Source organism: Athene noctua, chromosome 1, assembly GCF_965140245.1.
Source record: "Athene noctua chromosome 1, bAthNoc1.hap1.1, whole genome shotgun sequence".
NCBI classification, from domain to species: Eukaryota; Metazoa; Chordata; class Aves; order Strigiformes; family Strigidae; genus Athene; species Athene noctua.
In genome coordinates, this window is record NC_134037.1 from 134844699 (window position 1) to 134864579 (window position 19881).

At 49.1% G+C, this 19881-nt stretch overlaps 1 protein-coding gene across 1 annotated transcript in view; it reads right to left on the bottom strand.

The window, feature by feature from the left end:
- Positions 1-6829: 6829 nt before the first annotated feature.
- Positions 6830-19881, bottom strand: part of VANGL1 (VANGL planar cell polarity protein 1) — a 46162-nt gene continuing 33110 nt past the window's right edge. The window contains exons 6-8 of the mRNA XM_074897277.1: positions 16501-16633; positions 14218-14452; positions 6830-13051 (exon numbers count right to left, since the gene is read on the bottom strand). Coding sequence (XP_074753378.1) covers positions 12791-13051; positions 14218-14452; positions 16501-16633 — 629 coding nt within the window. The 3' untranslated portion in view covers positions 6830-12790. The remainder of the gene's footprint in view (positions 13052-14217; positions 14453-16500; positions 16634-19881) is intronic.

Consider the following 19881-nt stretch of genomic DNA (forward strand, 5'->3'; position numbering starts at 1 on the left):
GAGCCACATACTGTAGCTCTCATAAAGAAGCACGAAGGAGAAAGCTTCTGCCTTTGCAGTGGACCCAAGGACACTGATGGAGAGGCTCTGTGAACCCACAACTGCTCTGAGCTAACGTCAATAACAAGGGAAACAGCTCCAGAAGGAGAGGACAAGGGAGGCACTCTGGAAATCACAGATTACTCCATATTTTCAGGGTCAGTGTTTTTTGTGATGTTTCTGAGGAGTGGTGAGAGTCTCCTGTGGTGCCCTTGGGAGAGGAACAGCCCTGTAGTGAAACCAGAGATCTCGGCTGCTTCCCATCCCAGAACGAAGCTGCTCCTGCTCAGCCAGACGCCAACATGCACGTGCAGCCGAGGACACCGGCTGCTTCTCCGTGTCTGTCTGCACGTCATACCTCAGAAATGATTGATTACTGAGACCAAACGTAAAACATCGCCTTTTATTACCAGGGAAATAATTAATTAGAGAGGAACATATCACTTCCCAGCTGCCACTGACTTGCAGTCCTGTGAAAATAGGCCAGGATTTCATCTGTATTCCTTCCTCTCTGCGCCACCAAAACTTTGGCTTTGAGGAAAGCCCACACACACCCAGTTGCACGCTGATGCCTAGACTTGGGGGACTGAAGAGGAGGAACCGGGAAACCGGTGACAAGTACCAAGGCCCTTCAAGGCAAAGCAAACTTCCCCCTGGCTACTTCTACACCTCAGGTACATCTACACTGTGCAGTGCAACACCATCTGCCAGAAACTGGAAGCAGCAGAGCACAGCAGGAAGGCTAATTAACCTGGGTAATGAGGCTGCACGAGGAGGACTGTGTCCTACCCGAGACCCATGACTCTGTGTGTCAACCCACTACGCTGCAGCACCCCTTGCCTTTTGCCTGCTCCCTTGTACAACCAGCATTCAGGCAAAGCAGACCTTCAACAGGCAGTACCCCTTGGGGCCAGCCGTGGGATGGCTCTCCCACCTGTTTGGCAAAAGATGATGTCTAATGACAATACAGACTGCGGGGCAGGGTCCAAGGCAGAGCCAGCCCTCTTGACCCAGCTCCCAGAACGCTCCCTGCCAGGTTTAAAAAGGTGCGAAACTATTTAAAGGGGGATAAAAAAAAAAGGCTACAGAGCTTTCTTGCAGCTTGAAGACTCATTTCTGGAGTCAGATTACAAGTAGTTTTGGGGATGCTAGCAAAGATCCTTCCAGTGCCTTGCTCCCCCTTTCAACCTTCTCTTGCCAAGACCCTGTGATGGAGATCAACAAAGCACTCAAAGGGCTTCTGGTATTGTCCCTAATGCTATGGAAAACAAGACCACCACATAGCTTTTTCACCTTCTTTTCATCCCTTGTGACCTAATACTCTTCTGGTCTTCAATGGCTTTCCTAGATTTTTTTCTCTCTCAATTTCTATTTAGTCTGTCGTCCTCTTCTCAATCTACCCCACAGCGTATGGTATCAAGGATCGTTTAAGGACAAGGCCCTGCCCTGTCCCTACAGCTTGAACTCATCCCCAGCCCAAGGAGACAACAGCCTCATTCATGCTATGGCCAGGAGCTGGCCGTGGTGGACACCCTCATGCCATGAGCCATGGCTGTGAACATGGGGAGGGACAACATTTCCTTCCCCAGGAGAAAGCTGACTGGACAAGGCTGAGACTGACTTTCCTCTTCCGAGGGACAGATAGGACACACTCAAAACAAAGCTGTTTCTCACCAGCTGGGCACTGAGGAAACACAAGGATTTTTTAAGCTGGGCATCTTTTCCCATTGTCCCAAAATCCAGGTGAGGAACCATCACCCTGTGACCAAGCGCCAATGGCTGCCACTGTGGAAGAGATCAGTAGCCTCCAGTGCCATCAGCAGTCACACTACCCTACCACCGGAGCAAGTGTCATGACTTCACACACGAGAAATAAGCCTCGAGGGTTAAATGAACTGAGTTTGCTGTAGGGGTTATCCCATACTTCAACAGCAGCCAGAAAGCCAACTCCCTGCCCAAGAAAACCAGTAGTTGTCCTGACTCGGCCCTCCTTTGGTTGTGGGTGGTAAATGACTTAAATAGCCATGGGCGACCCCATCCTCTGCTTTTGGATTTGGAGGAATCCCAGCTTAAGTCCGTCCCTCCCTCAGTAATGCAGGTAAAAATAAAATTATGTTTGACCAGAGAGCAGCCCTGAAGTTTGCCCGGTCTTAGATTTTTGCTTTAAAATTCAATCCAACATATCAAAACCCTGCTCCTGCTAGTGACAAAGAATGACGCTATTGAATGACAAAAGGAACTAAATGTTTGGAGAACATTTTGGTCCCCACAAATTGAAATTGCTGAAGGAATTTGCACAGCTTCCCACAGCCTAGTTACTGAATTACTAAACCAGTTTCTCCCAACCACTTACAAAGCAAAATTATAATCAACTGTAGGATCTGGTATTATGAGTACTCAAGAATGAGCTTTTACAAAATAGAAGCTAAAAGGTTTGCAGATCTGTTTCACATCTGTGGCCCAGATATAATCAGATACTTCTCATTCCCTCTTTTAAAGCATGCCCACAGAATCTGACTTGTGCTGAAGAGAGGTCCAAAGAGCTAAAAAGTTCTGAGTGTCTCTTAAAACTTCCAGAGAGGCTGAATCAAGTATGTTTTAGAAGTCCCCTCTCTCCACGTATCTACTTTTCATTCCTGCTACCTTTTCAAGTAGTACGAAAAAAATAGAGAGACAAAAAAAGGCAACCAAGACTGTAGCTGTCTAAGCCTTTAGAAGAGACTTAAAATGCTTCAATTTACAGAACGGTTTCATGCCTAGAGCAATTTGTGGTGCCTCTGTTTTTAAAATCTTTGTACCTTCATGTTTCTAAGGATGCTGGAGGGGAAAACCACACCCTATGCTCCAAGGTCTCTTCCACCGACTTCACATTGCCTCCTCCTTCTCTTACTGACCTTCTCAAGGTTTTGCTACTTCCATTTAGATATATAAGCAAGGTGGATGTACTGAGCTATCCCAAATGCACACCCACAAGGTAAAAGTTATCTCCCTTCTTCCTCTCCTAAATAGTATTTAGTGCTGCCCACACAGAGCCCAAAGACCGCTTGTTCTGTTCATCTTGGCCATGGCCCCACCATTCTCATCCTCCTGTGGGTAGGACTCACCGGCTTTGGGAGGCCAGCAGGCAGCGGTAGGGCTGCGTGAGGGGTCTTGGCATCCACAGGTTATTTGTATTAGCTCCCCAGATTTTGGAAGAAGGGAAGATCAGATCATGGCTTTGGAGCCTGGCTGTCTTGCAGTAGGCCCCAACCTGATCACAGACTACCGTGTAAGCCAGAAGGAAAAAACCCCAAACAACAACCCACAACCTTTTCCAAGTTCATTATGGAGGGGGAGAGGGAGATGGGGAGAAAAAGTAAAACAGCTTTCTTCCTGCTTAAGGTAGTCTCCATTTTTACCAGCAATGTATCAGCATAAACCTGTAGGAGTTTCACCAAGGGCAAATGCCGGGTGCTGCCCTTGGGCCACAACAACCCCCAGCAGCACTACTGGCTTGGGGAGGAGTGGCTGGAGAGCTGCCAGTCAGAGAGGGACCTGGGGGTGTTGATTGACAGCTGGCTGAACATGAGCCAGCAGTGTGCCCAGGGGGCCAAGAAGGCCAATGGCATCCTGGCTTGTGACACTAATAGTGTGGCAGCAGGGACAGGGAAGGGATCTGACCCCTGTACTCGGCACTGGTGAGGCTGCACCTCGATGAGTGGGTTCAGTTTTGGGCCCCTCACCCCAAAAAGGCCATTGAATGACTCGACTGTGTCCAGAGAAGGGCAACGGAGCTGGTGCAGGGTCTGGAGCACAGGTCTGATGGGGAGCGGCTGAGGGAACGGGGGGGGGTTTAGTCTGGAGAAGAGGAGGCTGAGGGGAGACCTCATGGCCCTCTACAGCTCCCTGAAAGGAGGGTGCAGAGAGGGGGGATGAGTCTCTTGAACCAAGAACAAGCAATAGGAAAAGAGGGAATTGCCTCAAGCTGCACCAGGGCAGGGTCAGACTGGCTCTTAGGAAGTATTTCTTTGCAGAAGGGGTTGTTGGGCGTTGGAATGGGCTGCCCAGGGCAGGGGGGGAGTCCCCATCCCTGGAGGGGTTGAAGAGTCAGGTTGACCCAGCACTGAGGGATCTGGTGGAGTTGGGAACTGTCAGCGCTAGGTGAACAGTTGGACTAGATGATCTTCAAGGTCCTTTCCAACCTAGATGATTCTGTAAACCAACACACACGCTCATAGCAAGGCTGTAAAACTCATTACAGCATTTTAAAGCAACTCTGGTAACCTTTTTCATAGATAGTGATTTATGCATATGCAATCACCCCTCTGCACCATCCCTACCTACCTCTGCAGACACATTATGCTCACTGCTCTCCTCCCTGCACCTCCTGACCCAGCAGCACACTGATGTACATACGAAAAGGGAACGGACACCTTTGCCCCAGCAGATTATCTGTCAGTACCGGAAAGGACTGTAACCCAAACCCACCACCTTCCGAGTCCAACACAAACTCTGGAGCCGTGTTGAAAGCCAAAATCAAAGCACTCTGCTTGGCCATCTCCCAACACACCTTCCCTTCCTGCATGCTGTTGGGAGACACCACATCCTGCTGAGAGATCCTCTTCCCCTCACACCCATCCCACTTTCCCTGAGCTCTGGGGCACCCTGGAAGCCCTCAACTTCAATCCCTCTCTGCACCTCCCAGGAGTTCAGATCTGGTGCTGAGACAGCAAAGCCAGTACATAGCAGCAGGAGGTAGTGTTTTGGGGCTTGAAGCCCTGCTCGCCTCCACAGACAGATATTTTCATTCAACTATTAATGTAAGAATATCGTACGATGAGTTGTTGCTAGTGCTTCACGCAAGGTCAGTTGTCTAAGGTGACAAAACCCTTTCTTAACCCGTCTACCCTGACTGCATGCAGCCCCTTTGTCCCATACCTCCCTGATGAATTCCTCAAAGCTGACGTTTTCTGACCATCTGTAATTGTGAGGCCTGATCCCATCACCTACTGGGGGTCAGTGGATCTTCTTTAAAGCACATTTTGGCCACCAAATATTCTACCCCAATGGTTGTTGCTGCGCTGACTCAGGGTAGTGACAGCCCTTATGGTCAGGAAGGGCACTGCAGGAGAAACATTTCCTTCTCAAGTGACCCTAGTCTGGTACAGCCCTCAAAGCAGAAGGTGCTCACCTCTTGTTCACCATGCCACCAGGTACCTCCGAGCGTTGTTTGCCAGTGAAAGCCTCCATCCCCTTTGTCAGAGGTTTGGGTTGTTAATACTTAACATTGCACCTGAGGCTCCATCACACCTCAAAGCCCCTTAAAACTTCTGTGAAAGACTTGGCCAAACCAGAACAGCACCCTCAGCTCTGATTTCTGCTGAGCTACACACCACAGCCCCTTATGATTCAGACAGCTGAGCTCTAGGTGAAGGCCAAGGGAACTAGTCCCTCTAGCAAAGCCTGTTCCCTCCATCGGCTCTTGCAACCCACAGCAGAAGAGAAAGTGCCACAAACAGCAGTAATTGGGTGTTGATTTGGTATCAGCACTAAGCCACAAATGAAACAGAGCACACTGAGCTCAACATAAAGACACAGCTCTCAGGGCTAAGAGTTCAGAATGAGGCTGACAAGACCATTACCTTCTTTGTGCTAAATTCCTGCTTCTTACACCTTCCCATGACAACACCTGTACAGAACCTTTACCTACACAGCTCCAGTCGGGCAAGTCAGGTCTTCCTCCGAGGGGCAGGAGGGGACCAGCAATGGCTGCACAGCCACCACAGGCTCTGCAGGGTTGTAACAGTGTTGTTTCCTTTCCCTGCCCATCTCCCCGAGCTGCAAACAGCCCGGGGCTGGGCACTGCCAAAGCACGAGCAAGGTGAGGGGGACAGATCAAAAGCAGAGAGATCAAGAGAGGGCAAGAGGCAGGACGGAGCACACCCCCCATCCCACCCTTCCTGCTTCCTCCTGGGCTTCAGTTCAGTGCTCTGTAGCCTAAACACATCCATCTCCCCCAGGCAGAGAGTTACCCACGTGGCTGAATCTCTCCACCAGCATTCATACTGTATTTTTCGCTGCACAGCAGCATCCCGTGGATTTTCCAGCAGTTGAAGCCACAGAGATCTGCTGGGCAGGGCCCAGCTGTGAGGCCAGGCACTCCCCATTAAAGGGGGCTTTCCAGAAAAGCAGGTACCAAAGACTATCTAGGTGAGAAGGCTTCTCCTGCATTTCCTCAGGCACGGCCCCTCCGTCTTTCTGAGCTCTCAGCATGCCAGTGATGGAAACAGGAGGTGGGGAAAGCCGCACCCACGGGTGCTGTTGAGGCGAGAGCCCCGCACACTGTTTTAGCAGAGCAGAGGCTCGTGTCCACACAAACAAGGAGCACTGGCTTTTCTGCCTCTTGCCACTCCTCCTCCCCGCCAGGTCCAAATAAGGAACTCGGCAACGAATCCTGCACTTCATAATTTGTGTGCAAACTATGGGAAGACAAGAGGCAGAAAAACCTGTTCCCACGCCAGTCCTGCCCTCCCCCTCCAGCTGCATTTGCTCCCCATCATTTGAGATTTCAAGGTGTTCAAAGCAGTCACCTACCAGTCATTCTTCAGGAGTGATAAATGAGTTTGCATTTTACTGTGGCAGGGCAGATCAGAAAGGTCTAGAATGAGGGTGGCAAGAAGCCTCAAAAAGGTTAAACCACATGTTTGCAGGGCCCCTCCCAGCCACAGCTAAGGAACGCTTGAAGGCCAGAAAAGCTTTTTTTTTTTTGTCTGAAACGATAAGAGGAAGGAGTGGGACTATCAAATCTGGTTTCAGTTTATTTCCAGAATTTTACTGTACAAAATATGCGAAGTGTAAAACGGTTTTATGTTTCAGTTTAAAAACAACAAAACCCCATCCAGCTATAACTTAAGAGAACCCAGCTTGGAACAGAACAGTTTACTAGGCTAGACCCACAGTGCATTAATGTCACAGACACCAGGAATTTGCTTACTTAAGTTCACAATTAGAAAAGAACAGAAAGATCATGTACCATTGCAGCTAAAGTCACATGTGCAATGAACAGGAAAGAAAAAAAGAAATGCTGGTTAGTGTCTATTATTTAGAAAACCTTGGCAAAACCCATCTTACTATACAGAGTTTGTGTAGAAAAAGAGTATTACACAGTGATCAAAAGAGGGTGAGGGAAGGGCATTTGCACCTACCCCCTTCCCCAAGACACAATAATGCTGAATCAAAGAAACAGGCACAGAAGAGTGTAAGATTCCTTCACAGTTATGTCTGTGCAGGTAGCGAGCCACAGCATCCCCCCGTGCACGCAGGAGACACCCCCAAGCATCATTAGGGCTGGTGAGAGGTGCCCGGGAAGCAGCCAGAGGGAAGGATTCCCTCTCTGGACAGGGCACACACAGGGCAGGGCTGGCTGCCCTCAGGGCTTCGGTACCTTACAGGGACAAAAAACCCAAACAGTCTCTTGGAGGGATGCAGAGGGATGGCAGGGACCCAGCTCAGGAGTATCCCAAAGTGATCCACATGGGTCACAGAGCAGCTGTTGGAAACGGCAACTTTTGGTCATCATCTATAGGAGGCAGCAGCCTGAACGCAGAAGAATACATATTCCTGTAGGAGATTTCATGGTCCAAAGCCATTTCTTTTCAGAGAACAGAAATTTGGGGGTTTTGGGAGGTTTTACTTTTTTTTTTTAAAAAAAACCAAAACACCAACAAACACCTTAAACCCAAGAGTGTTTCCTTCTTAACACAGTTTAAACACTGAACCACCAAGCCTGTCTTGAGGCTTTAGACATGTATAATGCACACATCTCTAAGGAAAAAAGCACACAGACACACACAAGCTGAGTGAGAAAGCAGAGATCTGCACACACACCTCAGGAACAGCTTTCGTACGGCAGGGCAGAGCTGAGCGCAACTGAAGAGCGGAGTCTAGGGCCAGACTACAGCATTTTTGCCAAAGACTGCAAGAATTTTGTTTTACCTTTGACAAGGGCACATTTACAAGTTTTGGTAAGCAAGATGAAATCAGCTCGAATAGGTTTCCACGTTTTGCCAGGTATGGACCTTTCTGGTTTCTTCAGCAGCAAGTGCTGGAAACCAGCACATCTCAAACAAGACTTTTAAATGCTACTTTTGCAGGGCCAGCTTCAGAAACTGCTTCCCTGCAGATTTAGGCTACTTGGCAACAGCAGATTCCCAAGGCTTTGTGTGGAGATCCCCATCCCAAAGGAAAAGGTTAAGAGGCTCCGTGAGGGTTGGGATTTGTTTTGATCTCCCCCAAACTTGCACCTTATCACGAGCTGCCCCCAAGCTCCAAACTGCAACCCTAGCACCTCCCACCTCAGCGGATACTTGTTCTGCCTCGCTCGGGAACTTCGGGGAAAAAACACAGTGAGGGAGGACGGGAGCTGGAGTGACTGAAGTTGCTGGCAGGAAAATGTTTTGAGGCAGAAGTTAGAGGAATAGCTGGCAGAGGCTGAGATCTGCTTTTCTAAGACCTCCTTTCAGAGGGGGTTGCTCCTGAAGGCACCCAGGACAACTCCAGTAGCAGGAGATGACCCCACTCTATGCACAAGCTGCACCACACCAACTTTCCAGACAGTGCCCCCCTTCCCAGCTCCCCTGCTGCCTACAGGGCTCTGTGGGTAGCAACATCTCCCCTGCCCCAGGGTGAAAACTTGACAGCAGCCCCCCCCACCTCCCCAAGCTGACCACGGGGGCTCGGTCAGGGACAGGCACACTATGGAGGGCAGTACTAGGATGCTAACACTTCTGAGACCACTGCCTGCTCTGCTCCCGTGAGAAGGAAAGGAGTCCAAGACCCAAGGTAGCCCCACCAAGCCTACACATGGATGGCTGCAGCCACATGGCAAAGAGGAGCAAACAGATGTGCTAACAACTTTTGCCCAGGCCTAGCTACAGGACTGGTATTAAGGGGCTAATATCTCCCCCTACACCAACAGAAGCTGAAAGAAATCTGACTTTTTCACTCTTTAGCCATGAAAGAGAAAGCCAGCCTTCGTGGAAACCCACAGCCGTTTCCATCTGCTCTGGAACAGTTGAAAGTCTTAGCTGCATCTGGTTTGGGAAAATCTCAGCATGGTTTTGGATTTAGGCTGTAACAAGCCTGAGAGCAAAAACAAAGCCTTTGAAGTATATGAGCAGCATACTTGAAAGTCACAGGAAAAACGCCAACATGGAAAAGAGGAGTGGGGCAACACCACTCCTGGCTAGGCAATACAGCACCCTACCAAATGGTTCAGCCTTTAGTGAAGGATGTCCAGTGCAAGCATCTCCTCTGAGGGGGACATTGCCCACTTCACCACAAACAGGGTTGTCTTATAAACCATTTGAATGCTAAAAAAACCCTAATTCCCAGCAAGGTACAACCATCCAGGCTGGGAGAGAGGAGGGAGAATATGTGCAAGGAGACAGTGCGGGATAGGAGAGGCATTTGGAGGAAAACAGCCTGCACTTGGCTGGCAAACCCTACAAGCCTTATTTATGCTCAGCTCTTGGCAAGCTCTGCAGAAGTAAGGACTGCAGGATTTGGATCAGAGCTTCGTTCCCTGTGATTCGATTCTTACTCATTAGCTGGCTATAAACAGAGTTAAACAAACCAGTCTGCTCCCACCGCTCAGCATTTTCATAAAGTCTGAATTCCTATAGATGCCACAGATCCATCTGTGCATCTCAAAGCACTTGACGACAAGTTGAGTTTAGCCTCACAACACCCCAGTGAGGTAGGTATGACAGTGCTCCCCTGACTTTGCACGGAGAGGGGGAACAAGAGAGACCCTGAAAAATAAAACGTCATAAAAAACACCCCACCAGGAGTCCCAATTCGCCTTTTAGTCTGTCCTCACCCCTAGGCAGGCTGCATCTCTAAAGAGACCGTTCAAGAGGCCACGTCCTCTCCTTCAGATTTCATCAGGCAAAACATTCATGCTGCTGACACAGGGCAGAGCTTGTGCCCCCCTCCCTTGACAATGTCCTTTTCGACAGCAGGCAGAAAAGGCAGCGCTGAACCACAGCGCACAGATGAGGAAGCAGATGCAGCGCAAGCACACGCCGCTTCCGTCTGGCTCTCTGTGTGTTCAAGGATTTAACGCAATTAAGACATGAGTTTCCTGAGCAGATACCGTCAGACAACCCCCCTCGTGGGGGAGGGAAAAGGAAAGGGGAAGGAAATCCTGGGAAAGTAAGGAAGTTTTGTGGAGGTGCCTGTGACAAGGTGCTCTCACGCACATGGCACACCCAAGCCCCCAGAGAGGTGGTTCTTGTTCTGGCTTCACAGAAATGAGCCAATTCAGCCACAGGCAGTAGCCTCCACGCAAGTGTAAGTGCTCCATAGTCTTCCAAGCTACTCCCAGTCTCTCCCACCTTGCTGGTTATGCACATCATGAAATTCAGATACTTTAGGAGAGCCAAGTGGGAGATACTATATGCTTCCCCCGTTGTTTTTTTATTTTTTTTAAAAAGTAATAAACCTATTTTTTCAAAACAAAATACTGCAAAGGCCCCAGTCAATACATGAGTTCCCACACAGACTACCAGAAAGCCTGACTTAGAAAGAAACCCAAACACGAAGTTTAGAGAAGGGAAAACTCTACCTATTTCCCATCCTTTAAGGAACACGGGCTTGATCCCATCATGTACCAAGTCATTTAGTTTCTTCACAACCCCGTCTGGTACATTATGTGGAGAAGAGAGGATCCAGGTGACTAGCATGCACTTGTAAGAAAGGTGCAGGACACTGCAGCTGTCACCTGGATGGGGAATCTCCACTTTGGACCCTCGCTCACCAGGATGCTCCCTTGATCCCGAGGGGACTGTCTGCAGGTGCCACTGGACACGCAGCTCTGTTGCTGCTGAAGCTGAAAGAGGCTGGACCCCCCCTGCCGTGAACCCAACACCCCTGCTTAAGGTGGCTGCTCCCTCCCACCAGCCTATGGTGGGCACTGGCCACTGTGCGCTGGTGGGAGCATGGAAGCAGCTCAGGGAAGGCCAAAGGGGACAAGAGGGGTTGTCGCAGCCCCTGGGAAGAGGGTGTACCCTGGCAATGAAAGGCACTGGCTTTACCTTGCTGAACTGAGGCCCTCTGCGTTAAGACATGGGTATTGAGGGCACAGTCAGATCCTGCCTGATAAGAGATATTTGCGTAAAAGACTGGGCAGAAGACACCCAGCATTTGCATTCACACATGCAAATCCACTGCCACAGAGCTGGCATGGGGGTGTGTCTCAGAGGGACCTGAGTGAAGGCAGGTCACTGCCAGCCTCGGAGCTGCTTCCAGAGTCACGATGCCCTGTGCCAGCAATCGGAGTTCAGACACCGCTTCAGGCTCATCGTTAAAACATAAAAACCTTCCAAAACCCCACAGAACCCAGGTGATGCTACAGTTGCACGTGAAAGCTGGCCTGATGGGCAAAGGCAGCCTTACAAACAAAACTGCACCTCTTGGGAGCAGATCCCAGCACTGAGCAGAAACTCTTGCAGTACAGAAAGACCAAGAAAGGCAGGTAGATTTTCAACATTCAGAAATAGTTTGGTATTTCTTAACTACAGCTGAAGGCGTACGGTGGGAAAGGACACACTGCAGTGTTTCCAGAGCACAGCAGTTCTCCAAAGCAAGTGCACGTGGCAGAGGTCAGCCCTTCCCTGACTCCTCTCTTCAAGGAGGGAAGTGCATTTGCCCGTCTTTTCCTCCAGACGCCCTTGAAGCCAGCTAGAGAGGGAGAGGCACATTCCTGCCTGCACCCCCCTTGCCCTCAAAGAGGCTGTCAGACATAGGGAGGGTCTGTGATTTATCTGAGGAGAAGCCAGCTACTTACCCACCCTGTCCCAGTGCAAACATGCAGCCCTTGCAGGTGCAAAAGGAAGCAGCGGTAAGGCAGATCCCGAGGGGACCGTGGCTGAAGAAACATTCAGAAAGCCAGACAGAAGGGGACAGAAACAGGGAACCTTGGGAGTGCCTGACAAAGATGCAGGCAAGCAGGAGAAAGGAAAGCAGGTAAAAGATAACACGGAGCTGTGTCACGCACAACAGTGTCAGTAACAAGCACTGATTAAAAAAAAAAATAAAAATTTGAAAAGCTGCAAGATGGGCTGATCCAGTTCAAGACAAAGCAACTTCACAGAGAGACAGAGAGCAAAACCATCCCGCTATGCTCATAAAGGTACACTGACAGAAGAGGGCACATGGAGAGGAGGAAAAGCATAAAAGTCTTCAGTCTCCAGATCAGGTGGCTCGCAGAAGCAGCCCTCTCCTACCCTGCCTGTGATACCCTCTCCTCCCTGAGTGAACAGGGACTGCCATGCCCCGCTGCAAGCAGGCTGCTATAGCAGAGAGGTGGAGCAACGCGCTCTCAGAAACAGCTACAGGTAGCAAAAGCAGAAATGCAAAAGCGCAGGGCGTAAGGCAGCGCTCCAACAAAAATACCAACGCTGCAGTCGTGCGGAGAAAGAGTGAGCATGAGATTTACAGTATGCCTGGAAAGGGGCGGGGGGGAAGAAAAAAAAAATCTGTTCTGTCTCCAAGGCTGAGCTAACCGAGCCAAGTCACCCTGCCGCCTCTTACGATACTTCTTCTAGATAAGATATCCCAGCTTCCCCCTCCCTTTTCCAAATAAAGTGCAGATGGTCAAATATTACTGGTCCATCATCTGCCAGTTTCAGTCAGCATTGGGGAAATTAAACCCAAAAGCACAATATTGAAAAAAAAAAAAAATCCCCAGACAACCCACCCTCAAAATCCCTTAGACTGAAGTCTCAGACTGTAAGCGGAGGACAAATTTATGAGACTTAGGGTCTATGAACTCTTCTGAGAGTTTGATGAAGGGGATTTTCTTCACATTAACAACAAGGCTGAAGTCCAAGCACTTGAGGACAAACACGATGCCATCTTGTAACCCGCTTGTGACCGCTTCCTCGCTGACGAGTGTCCACTGCTTGGAGAACCAGCGATCCCTGTCGTACTGGAGGGTTGGGCCTGGGTTGAGGTAACGCTCCAGGAATGCCTGCCAAGAGAGGGACACACGTTAACACCAGCCCACAACTCGCTCTGCATCAACGCTCTCTTCCCATCCCCACATATGGCTTCGTGAGCACAAGCTTGCCACACCGCAGATTGTTTCAGCTTCCATGCTTCAAGAGACATCCTCTCCCCCACCTCCCAGCTTTTCAGACCCCAGGAGCAGACATGACCACCAGGAGATCCTCTTTCAGTCCACCCCAGCAAACTTCCAAAGTTACAGCCCCAACTTCTGCTGTCAGCACTGCCCTTGGCAGCAGTTCAGTAGAGTAGAGGTCATTTCTCCCCTACCAACCCCATAACCCATCCCAGAATTGCAGTCCCAGACAGGCAGATGGGAGAGCTGGCCCTCCCTTCTTCAGGCCAAGCTAAGGCAAAAAGCAGAAGTTTCCATGTTTACAGCCTGAGGCTGCAAACCTGGAAGCGGAACAGGGAACGTCGCCTGACATCTCGTACATTTCAAAGTCTTTGCATTCTTAATGGCAGCAGAACTCCCCCTTGCACACCTGGGCAAGGGCTCCAGTGGATCCCAGTGAGAGGGTACTAAGCCCCATTTCCTGACAGCATTTCTGGTCCTAACATAGCAAGTCCTTGATCAATGCCCACAAGTAAATTCTCCCATTTCTAACCCTTCTCTAGGATCACGGGGTGTTCTGAGAGGGGAAGGGGGACAGTGGGAGGGGGACTGTGTGACCTATTTCCCCCATCATTCATTCCCTCCCTCTGTCTGCAGGTCAACAGTCACAGTCGGGGCATGAAGCAGCAAACTGACATTTGACCAAGCGGCCCATGAATGAGAAACACTGTCAGACAGACAGGCATTTAGGCAATAATTAGAAGCAGACCAAAATGCAGCACTGCAGAAGGGACATAAAAAGTCACCATCTCAAACATTTCTTTGGTACTCCCTGTGCTGAACTGGAAAGGAGAACAATTCTCTCATAGACACTTTCAGATAAAACAGAAGATGCTGTAGAGGAAACATTGCTTCCCTTTAAGACCTGATGCAACCTACAATGCACTGACCATATCACAAACAACAACTACAAAAGCATCCACTCACCTCCCTTGACTATTTTCTGTTCTGCATGCACACAGATGTGCCATCCCTTTTCCCCCTCCTTCCTGCACCAGCGTTAGAGAAAGCGTTACCTTTGGTGTCATGTTATTGGTGATGCAGAAGGACAAGTGCTGCAAGATGCTCTCCATGCTATGGTACTGCTGCTGGCGGGTGGTGCGAAGGTACTTCTGCAGAGCTCTCGCCATGGAGGGGAAGATTGCCTGGGCTGCTTCTCGGGGGTCCATCATCTCTCCTGGAGCTTTCTGCTGTTCCTCTGCCTGGAGGCGTTTGATGTGAGTGAAAGCCTCTTCTACTGCAACCACAAGCCTGCAGAAGGAAAATCAGGTCATCAAGAGCCATAACAGCAGAGGTAGGATGGGTCTGTGGTTAAGGCAGAGCCTGGGAGTCAGGATTTACAAGCTCCTACTCCCATCTCTGCCACTGAGTCACTGCCTGCCATCAGGCAATCTACATAAAACATTTGCCACTGATGGTCTGAGGAGTAGAGAGCAGCTTTTCTTTCCTTGCCCAAGCCATCCAGCGATTGAGGGTCATAAACCAGGATTAAGACTTTAAAAGCCCAAGTGTCATACTTGGTTCTGCCAACACAGCATAAACATCAGCTACATGACTCAAACAAGACACAGCTGCCCTTGTGTTTAATGCCTGTCTTTGAAAACAACGGTTTCAGCACACAGTACTGCAGTGTGAAGCCTAAGGACAGGCAAGCAGTCGGGAAAAGGCTGACTATAAACTAACATGACCCAAGACAGACTGCTCTGAGACTCTCTGTGCTCACAAGCTGCAGTCTGATGCAATTTACACCAACTGAGTACCAAACTGCTACTGAATGATTGCTCTGCACCCTTCTGCTGCACAGTGATGGGGCTCCTGTCTTCATTCCTAACACTGCAGCTAAAGACATCCTCTGCAAACCGTTTCTGGCACAGGTGAGCAAACACCAAGACCACACCATAAAAAGGCAAACAGATGCCATATGCCACTTGCAAGTTAGCCCAGTACTAAGTAAGAAGTGTGGGAGGGGGCTACACTGCAGTTAGTGAGGAAAAAACAATGATAATGGAAGAGTCACTCAGCAAAACTCTTTCACCCCTCCAGATAGTGCTTGTTTCACACTAGATTTCCACTCAAATCACCAACTCCTGTCCATGCTGCCCTCAATACCAAAAGCATCTTAAAGCCAGGGGAAGCTGCCTCACAACAAGCAGAGCTATAGCATATTGATCAGACTACATATGAGGAACAGCACAAGAAGCCCTGACCCCTGTCCGTTTTGTTTAATTGGACTTGGGGTAGTTGGGGGGTATGTGGAAATCAGTTTCTAATCTCCTCGTGTCTCTTTGCTGCAGCTCTGATCTTCCTCCTTGGAAACATCTGGCCTGATATTCTAGTGACTGATAGCGTTCCTCTGTCTAAGCAGCTGTTCTAAAGAAAGTCATCAAGCAAGAGAGTCGTGTCTGAGTTCGGATGCTACACTGCACAGAAAGGAAAATTTAAGTTCCTATTGCTCTGAGGCTGGAAGAGAGCCCAAAAGACAACAGCTATAGAGCACAGGTCAGACCAAAGCAGGCTAGCAGGACAGGGGACCCTGTGCCAGCACTTTCCCAATGAAACATAAACTGCCAAAAGAAAACACAAAACAAGCCAGCTCCTTCCAGTTATGGCACATTCCTTCCAAACACCGCTCAGTTCAGGGGTATCTGTCCATAAGCAATTTGCCTTCAACTGTTAAGTATGTTAACTACAAACGGTAATTAGGCTCCAGAGCAAATAGAGGCACTATCTTGGGTCATCTCAACAAAGCATCAACTCTGCAGCCTAAATGTGACTGACAGAAAACATAGTTGTGTCCCAAAATAAAACAAACAGCTCTGGTCATGTCTTTCCTCCCCAACTCATTGAAAAGGGCAATCGAACTGCCCCTTTTTACTAAAAAATGTTGCAGACTGTCTGCAAACACAAATAATCTCCTCGCGCATGAACAGGCAACAACACCAAGTGCTCCACCGATCCTGTCCCTGGATTACTTGAGCTGAGATGACAAGCCCTGGCATGGGGGAAAGCAGTGGGATTTCCTACAGCAAGTAACTACAGATTTGTTAAGCACTGGACTGTTCCCTAATCCAAGACATTGCATTAGCTTATCTGCGTAATATGCATGAGCTCTGCTTTATGCATGTTCTTCAGATAATTCCAGTTGCAAGCTGTCACCATCCCTTATGCATCTGGGTTTCATACGCTTCTTCGCCACAACGGATTTACAGCCAACCCCCAGTCCTTAATCACAGGTCCCCCCCCTCTTCACATCAGCCTCAGATCATCAAGGAGCAGCACTCAGGAAAGGATGGCTTTACCTTGCACGGCGTTTTTTCACCCGGCGCTCATGGTCGGCCTCTTCGTAGTAGAGCTCGTTGTGACTGGAGTCCCTGCGACGGGCTGCGGCTGCAATCATGGCACGGGACTGCCCTGATGCATTGTTACCTGGGCCTTCAGGAGGTGAGGACGAGCAAAAAGGAGACGAGAAAGGTGGTATTACTGACACAGGGCTGGGGCTGGGACAGACCAGCACCCCACAGCATCTGTCACAAGTGCTCTGCGGCTCCAGCCTTCCCAGTCAAAGCTATAAACTCTTCCCCGATCCTGACAAGCTCTGGTAGAAACCCTGCTAGGCAGTGCAGGCTTGGAGAGGGGGCTTTGGCACGTGGACAAGGGAAGTTAGTTGGGATGAAGGATCTCGCGCAACACAACACAAAGGCAGAGGTGAGGCGCGCATGCCAAGGATGCAACTTACCACCCATTATATATGTTTTCAGTTTGAAGGCAAGGACAGCTGGAACACACCACATTTCAGCAACAAGACAGTGTGAGAGAACAAGAAGTGAGGAGTTGGAAAGAGGAGAAAGACAAACACAAGAACATCATGAGATGTGGAGATGAATGAACGAAAACCAAACTCCAGTTACACGCAGAGAGGAAAAAACAGGATGCAGAGGCAGCAGGGTCACCTTTAGCCAAAGCATAAGGCTTTCCAGAAAGGCAGATGCTGTCAGAGCAGCAGTCCTGCAACAGGGTAGGCTGGGGTCTATGTGTGTAGCAGCTTCCTATGGCACTCTGAGCAGCACCTGCCACTGCAGCTTCTGTTGCTGTTAACAGATCCTACACAGCTACAGAAACAGGGAAGCTGCAGCCTGCTCTGTAACACCCAGACAGAGCTGTCCACTACAAGACCTTAACTAGTGACCTTAAAATACAGTAGCAGGTTCTGCAGCTCCCCTATGAAGCTCACAGCTCTGGCTGTTTGGACAGAGAGAAGGAAACAAACGTTGCCCCAGAAGAGTCTACCAACCCTTCTATCTAGATAGAGGATAAAGGTGGGTCTACCCAGAGGGAAAAAGGAAAAGTCTAGGACTGTCTCCAAAACACTAAGAGCTGCTTTTCTGACTAACTGCTCTGAAAGCATATACTCTCAACTGGCAGTGGTTAAGGCCAATCAATTCCGCAGACATGCTTAAAATTGTTCTACTCGTGCAAAGGAACTTTTAAAATGTTTTCCTAAAAAGCACAAACCAGATTCCAAGACAGAATCCTGAAGCTCAACAGTGGGAAGGACAAACATTCACACAGACAGCTTAAGAGTCTAAACACTTTAGACTTAGTTTGACAGCCCTGAAATGGTGAATATGACTCAAGGGAGACACTAGCTCCCAAATTTAGGTTAGAACTGTAACTTGTGTTGGTGACTATGCCTGGCAATGAAAACGCTGGTTCTGAAGGTGAGCCTCCCCACTCTGTATAAGAGAAATTACAGCAAGATGTTCTGCCTTCCCAGCTGCTCCAGTATCAAATACAAAAGCTGCCAATAAACCAGGCTGCCTTAATAGCATTACTGTTTTTTCACATGGAGGGTGTAAGAGACTGTCAGGATGCCAAGGCAAGCTGCAGCCAGAACTACACTCTGCTTTGTAAAATGGATGGGAATCTTCTTAAGGACATGCCTCTAAGCCTGAGATTCCCACGTCCGCAAAGGCAGCGGCACTGCACAAGGAACAGCCCAGGCAACCAGTACTGCTCCAGAATGCAAAGCATAGCTTTCAGGCCCTGGCAGGCTCATGAGCTTGACACTTGGAAAGGCCTGCCAGCCAGGAGCTTGCTTCTGGTTCCTTCTCTTCCAAAGTTTTGTGACCTAGCAGCTCCTAAACTACTATTGCTACTAGACCAGCAGTTTTTCTTCTGAGCTTGGGAGTCCTGTTGCCCCAGCAGGTACTGCAGGAACAGAGACCCTGTCACCTTCTGAAGAGATGCTGCAGCACAGGAGAAGATGAGCCAGCTAGTAACCAGAATGGCACATCCTGCAGCCAGCCAGGAGGGCCACTGGGTTTAAATGGTGTGTAGACACCTGCAGGATCCAGAAGCCCTCTCTTTCTACAACAAGCCTCACAGAGTGAGCAGCTGGAATGAAAGATTTCACCTCTCGAAAAGTGCTGAGCAAGTCTGTTTGCTTCCCCTCTCCAACCCATTCTCTCCCACCTGAAAGCTTCTTCACCCCAGGCAGCAGGAGACACACAACAAAGCCTGTCCCTCTCTCTCCTGCCTGCTTCCCCCTTCCTCTGTCAGGATAGGGACTTCTCACCAAGGATCTAAACCTCCAATTAATTTTATGGACTCAGGAGCGCTGCATCAGGTTTGGGGAAACATTAAGAATAAGGTCTTTGAAATTTATGAAGTCACCAAAAGTGAAAAAAAAAAATAAATTAAAATACCCCCATAAGGCAGTGAAACTTTGTTGAAGGCAAAACAATCATGTGTCATGTTTTCCAATGTGACTGATATTTTTCGTATTTCAGTTTCCACACCTTGCATGCAGAACTACCTTGCCCAGCTAAGTCCCTTCAGTCCCTTCCAGCTCTCAAAGCCTTTCAATACTAACAAATTCACAGGCAGGATGTGCTTTACTACATCTTGCCACAGGACTTCAGCTATCCTTCACCATCAAAGCTTCCCTGCACAACTTCAGCTCTTCCATCAAAGGAATGCACACTTTTATACAGGCTGTGATGGCTGGGCACACTCTGCTATCAGTGGAAGCTGGGCTTGATAAGGGGTTAAGAGTGTCAAATGATTAAGTGCAGTTTTCACTGCTCAGTGTCCACAGGGATTCACCCATCCATCCTCCCGCCGGCCTCTTTAAAGCTGGAAAGTTTGCAACAGGCTTGGAAAATGGCAAAGCTCAAGGGGGATAGTTATCTGCCTCTGAATTTCCATGAACTGCTTCACATCACGATGACTTGGGAGCATGGCCATGCGTATGTCAGGCTCAGCTAATTCAGCGCTAAGGCTGCAGGCTGACAAGCACTGCTTTTGCTGGCAACCTGCTGCTTACAGAGTTGCTTCTTCCCACACTGGTATCGACCTCCTTCACCTTCCTGAAGGCTGGCTGTGGAAGCAGCACAATATACAACTGGGGAACTCATTTAGGTTAAAAGTTGTGTTTATTGTACTATCAACAACCAAGGAGATGACCCAAGGGTGACAAAAAGCAGTGGCTGCCTAAAACAAGCAGTGGTGCTGAAAAGCACTTGTCAAGCCACATAATAATTAAGCCTGACCCAAAACTTGGCCATTTCACCTGGCAAAGACAAAAACCTTATTGTGGGCTAAATACATCTGCAAATTCATCTGGAAGCAGCGAACTCAGCACCATCAGGAAGATTTCCAGCAAGAGACAAGGATTTGGC